The 4,654-nt window shown below is 38.2% G+C and overlaps 1 protein-coding gene across 1 annotated transcript; it reads left to right on the forward strand.

The window, feature by feature from the left end:
* Positions 1-1,270: 1,270 nt before the first annotated feature.
* On the forward strand, positions 1,271-4,098 carry LOC105131455 (protein TRANSPARENT TESTA 12-like). Its single transcript, XM_011034437.1, has 8 exons — positions 1,271-1,711; positions 2,035-2,579; positions 2,673-2,759; positions 2,848-2,904; positions 3,073-3,311; positions 3,401-3,519; positions 3,697-3,783; positions 3,876-4,098. The coding sequence occupies exons 1-8, from the start codon at positions 1,400-1,402 to the stop codon at positions 3,945-3,947; spliced, it is 1,518 nt and encodes a 505-aa protein (XP_011032739.1). The 5' UTR covers positions 1,271-1,399; the 3' UTR covers positions 3,948-4,098.
* Positions 4,099-4,654: the final 556 nt, after the last annotated feature.

Here is a 4,654-nt window from a genome sequence, read left to right on the forward strand (position 1 = left end):
AGTAGAAGTAGAAGCCATGATTGGATCTTTAATCAAGAACTGTAATACCAAGATAAGTTTTGAAAAAATGAATCTTTGTTCTCTTCTTATTATTAGAGGCCAGAGAGTAAATTATATAGTCTGTAATGATAACTGATATAACTGTAAAGCAATTAGAGCTAGATAATTATAACAATATAACAGAATCCTAATAATATAAAGGTGGGTAGTTTCACGTGACAGATTCTTCTAGTTTTGGCTTATCATTACCCCTCGTTATCTTAAAATACTGAGCTTGGTCAGCCTTTTTATTTCAATTCATGATTCGTGTATATTGCGAGTAACTCCACCTCAATTCAGGTTTATCTTTCTTTTTAGCGATATCAAACTCTCTTGTCTGAGGATGCATGGCATTTTCTATTTGAAATAATTTGGTCCATTTTCTATTTACTTGATACTCTTTTTTAAGAAGAAAAATCTCGCTGGATGTCATAATATCTTGCATGCGTGTGGTATTAACCTATTAGGCAAGTCTTCCACACCAGAATCTGACTCCGTTGAAAAGCTTGAGATCATGCTACTGGATAGGGTTTCTTAACTGCTTATGTGCAAATTTTGCTCGTCTTTTCTTTCTGGTGTGGTGGGTTTAATTCTTGTATGCTTCAACGAAAGGGAACGGGCCACACCTTTCGTGGAAGAAAATCTCTCTCCAATTAACTAAAGGGGAAGTTTAGGGTTGTTCTACCTTGTAAATTGTTACTAGTTTTAGTAGGAATCGAGGGTGGTGTAGCGAGTCACCCAAGTCCATTAAAATGAGGAAGAGAAACGCTGAAAGGAAAGCTCCACAACATAAAAGAGGAGGAACATGCATGCTCGACTCTACTTCGTGTCGGCTGACGTGTTCTTCACCAAAATAGCAAGTGCATAAAGAGCGATCAAAGACTTTTTAGAATCTCCTTTCGGGAAACATATAGCAATTGCTCATCCTTGTTATCTCCTTTTCAAGAGTAAGCAGAATGACGAGAAGGCTTCATTGATGGGGTCGCCAACTAGTAAAATTTGCCTTAACATGCGAAATGATGCCCAGAAATACAGGTGTATGCTAATTAAATCTAGGACCGTCAGGTGGTGAAGGGTTGATATATGAGATACTTCTGGCCTTAACCACTTATGTAGAATAAAGATTAGGTGCACGTGCTTTGACCAACCACGCCGCAGGTCCATGAAAAATCAGTTACCATGCTTGAAATGAGTTAGCCTTAGCTACTCTTCTACAAGCATGTCTGCCTTCACTGTTAGAATGATCCTTAATTTATCTTCTATCTCATTATATAATTAAACCTGCTAGACATTTATATATGATGAACTGACAAACCCTTCTTCGACAAGCACCTAGCTTGTAGTGCTCACAGAAATAACCATGGGCGAAGAATCAGAGTATCAAACACCGCTACTAGAACTTGACTCTCACTCACGTATTCGAGATTTGTCTTCTGTTACAATTGAAGAATTCTTGGAGCACGGGCCTGTGGCTGTCCGATGGTGGCCACGTCTAGTTGCATGGGAATCAAGGCTCCTTTGGATCCTATCTGGCTCATCTATTATTGTTTCCGTGGCCACCTTCATGCTTAGTTTCGTGACCCAGATGTTTTCAGGGCATTTGGGTGCATTAGAGCTTGCCGGGGCATCTATTGCCAATGTAGGAATTCAGGGTCTTGCTTATGGCATAATGGTACGTCTTTATAATTTCTTTCTGTCAATTGCTTTTTTCCCTGTTTCAGTAGGAGGCATAGCCCCCGAGTTACAAAATGTTGGTAGTCTTGTCCGATTTACAGGGTTTCAACTTGAGACCTTCAAATGAAAATCTCAAATCTAATCGTTGAAGTGTCCCTTTGAACCTACTGATTGTTTCTGTCGCTTGGACGTTAGCTTCATATCATGCTGAATTAACTAAGAGCAAACTAAAAGCCTGATTGCTACTTTTAATTTGTTCTACAAGCTGTTATCATGCTTTATAATCTTCTAACTTTGTGATTATTTGATAATAAACAACAGCTCGGCATGGCCAGTGCGGTGCAAACTGTCTGTGGCCAAGCATATGGAGCCAAAAAGTACTCATCAATGGGCATCATATGCCAAAGAGCAATTATTTTGCACCTGGGAGCAGCTTTCCTCCTCACATTCCTATACTGGTTTTCAGGGCCAGTTCTGATAGCTATTGGGCAAACAGAGAGCATAGCTGAGCAGGGCGAAATTTTCGCTCGTGGCCTGATACCTCAGCTATATGCATTTGCATTAAGCTGCCCTATGCAGAGGTTTCTCCAAGCTCAGAACATAGTAAACCCTCTAGCATACATGTCTGTTGCGGTATTCCTAGTCCACATCCTTCTCTCATGGATTGTTGTTTATGTACTGGAATATGGTCTCTTGGGAGTAGCTCTAACACTGAGCTTCTCTTGGTGGTTATTCGTCATCTTAAATGGACTTTACATTGTCCTGAGCCCATCTTGCAAGGAAACCTGGACTGGCTTATCTGTCAGTGCCTTCACAGGAATTTGGCCTTATTTTAAGCTTACAGTCTCGTCTGCTGTCATGCTTTGGTATAAAAAAGATTTACGGCACTTAATGGTTTTGTACCGAGTTCTACATTCTGATTATTATATAATATTTTATACCTTAAATTAATAATGCAGTTTGGAGATATGGTACAGCCAAGGACTGGTACTTGTATCAGGACTCCTCCCTGATCCAACAGTATCACTAGACTCCATTTCTATATGGTATGCCAAAAGCTAGTATCTCCATTTCCCACTTGCCCAATGCCATTGTTTTTTTCCAGGTTCTAACTTGAAATTGAAACATCTTCAGCATGAACTACTTGAACTGGGACATGCAATTCATGCTAGGCCTGAGCGCATCTACCAGGTTTGCCAAGAACTTAAACACTTGGATTGACATATAATCAAGGGATATTATCATGCAGTTGAACCTATTTATTTTGTTTTCATTACCTTGAGCTACTTCTCGGCATTAAATACGAAGAAAATACATATTATCATATCTATACCGATGAATATTTGGGTTGAATCGCAGCGTTCGGGTTGGTAATGAACTAGGGGCAGGTCATCCGAAGGTAGCGAAATTGTCAGTGATGGTGGTAAATGGCACTAGCATTGTAATTAGTATAATTTTCAGTGCGATAGTTTTGATTTTCCGAGTTGGGTTAAGCAAACTCTTTACAACCGATAAAGAGGTTATAGAAGCAGTTTCTGATTTGACTCCCCTGCTTGCCATCTCTGTTTTCTTAAATGGTATTCAGCCTATACTGTCAGGTCAGAAAGCTACATTTTATACATCAAGTTCACTTATAGGCTATAACTAGAAGATCTAGCAGAATAATCATTTCCTTGTTGAGTTTCAGGTGTGGCCATTGGGAGTGGATGGCAAGCTACTGTAGCTTACGTTAACCTGGCCACTTATTATGTAATTGGTCTCCCAATTGGATGTGTCCTTGGCTTCAAAACCAGCTTAGGAGTTGCTGTAAGTTTATCTTCCATGCGTAGCTTCTTACTGCAACTTTTTTCTTCTCTGTATTAATTTGATCCTGGGAACTTTTTGTTAAAAGAGAGAGGGCAGTGGACTAAGTCCAGTGCTTGATTTCCTGTAACTTTGCTGATAGAAAAGAATTCAGATGAACCAATATTAACTTTCTTTCAGGGGATCTGGTGGGGGATGATCGCTGGAGTTCTCTTGCAAACAATAACTTTAATTATTCTTACTGCCAGAACAAATTGGGATACTGAGGTAACTTAATCCACCTTGTGTCACTTGCCTTCTTTCTATCTTGGATAGAATTGGGATTCGTTGCCATCATTGTTAAAAAAATGCGTTTACAGGTTCAGAATGCAGCTGAACGTTTGAAGAAATCAGCAAATGAAGATTTCTCTGGCTTGGTGGAGGCCATCTAATGACATTTCAATCGATTCCCACCTTTTCTATTTTGTTTTAGAGTTCTTGGAGATGAATTTAATTCCAATAATCAATTTTGTAGCTTTAAATTCTCTAGAGAGGTGTTGATTTGAATTCTAAATAGAATTTATTTGTTAGAGTAATTTGACAGTAAAAATATCCTTAACAACAATGCTTGCGATGTGGACTTTTAGCCTGCAAATGCTTCACTGCACAATTTAGCCCCGAATTGCACAAATATAATGTGACTATTGGTTTGCTTGGAGTCTGCATGCTCGACTCATTAGGGTCTGCTTTTGAGTTCCTTGTGGAAGATGGATACTGGAATCAAATCCATGGGCTCCTTTCATTTTGTAGTCATCATGCTAGAGGACGCCTTGTTTTTTTGTTCAGGAGTTTTTTTTTTTCATGGAAATTATTCCACCTTTACGACCTTTTACCACAAAATAATTTATAAATAGCTCCAAAGTTGCTGTTTCCATGACAAAATTTTCTCATGGCACATGAAATCATACAGAATTATTATTATTATTTTATTTCAACTTCACTCCATGTGTTATCCATGCTGCAGTTTTCATATCAATTTTATTTTTGAATTAAAAGAAAAATAATCAATATTATTAATTCAATTTATTTTCACATGTATTCTAAAAAGTAGAATTGGGTTCAATTATGTGACTTAAAAGTTAATTTTAAATACAAAAAT

The sequence above is a fragment of the Populus euphratica genome, unplaced genomic scaffold (assembly GCF_000495115.2).
Source record: "Populus euphratica unplaced genomic scaffold, PopEup_1.0 scaffold23.1, whole genome shotgun sequence".
NCBI classification, from domain to species: domain Eukaryota; kingdom Viridiplantae; phylum Streptophyta; class Magnoliopsida; order Malpighiales; family Salicaceae; genus Populus; species Populus euphratica.

Excerpts from the sequence above, each read along its gene's own strand:
- LOC105131455 (XM_011034437.1), top strand. The coding sequence starts at position 1,400 with ATGGGCGAAGAATCAGAGTATCAAACACCGCTACTAGAACTTGACTCT. Across the intron at positions 1,712-2,034 it reads GTCTTGCTTATGGCATAATG|CTCGGCATGGCCAGTGCGGT; the intron begins GTACGTCTTTAT and ends AATAAACAACAG. Across the intron at positions 3,520-3,696 it reads AAACCAGCTTAGGAGTTGCT|GGGATCTGGTGGGGGATGAT; the intron begins GTAAGTTTATCT and ends ACTTTCTTTCAG.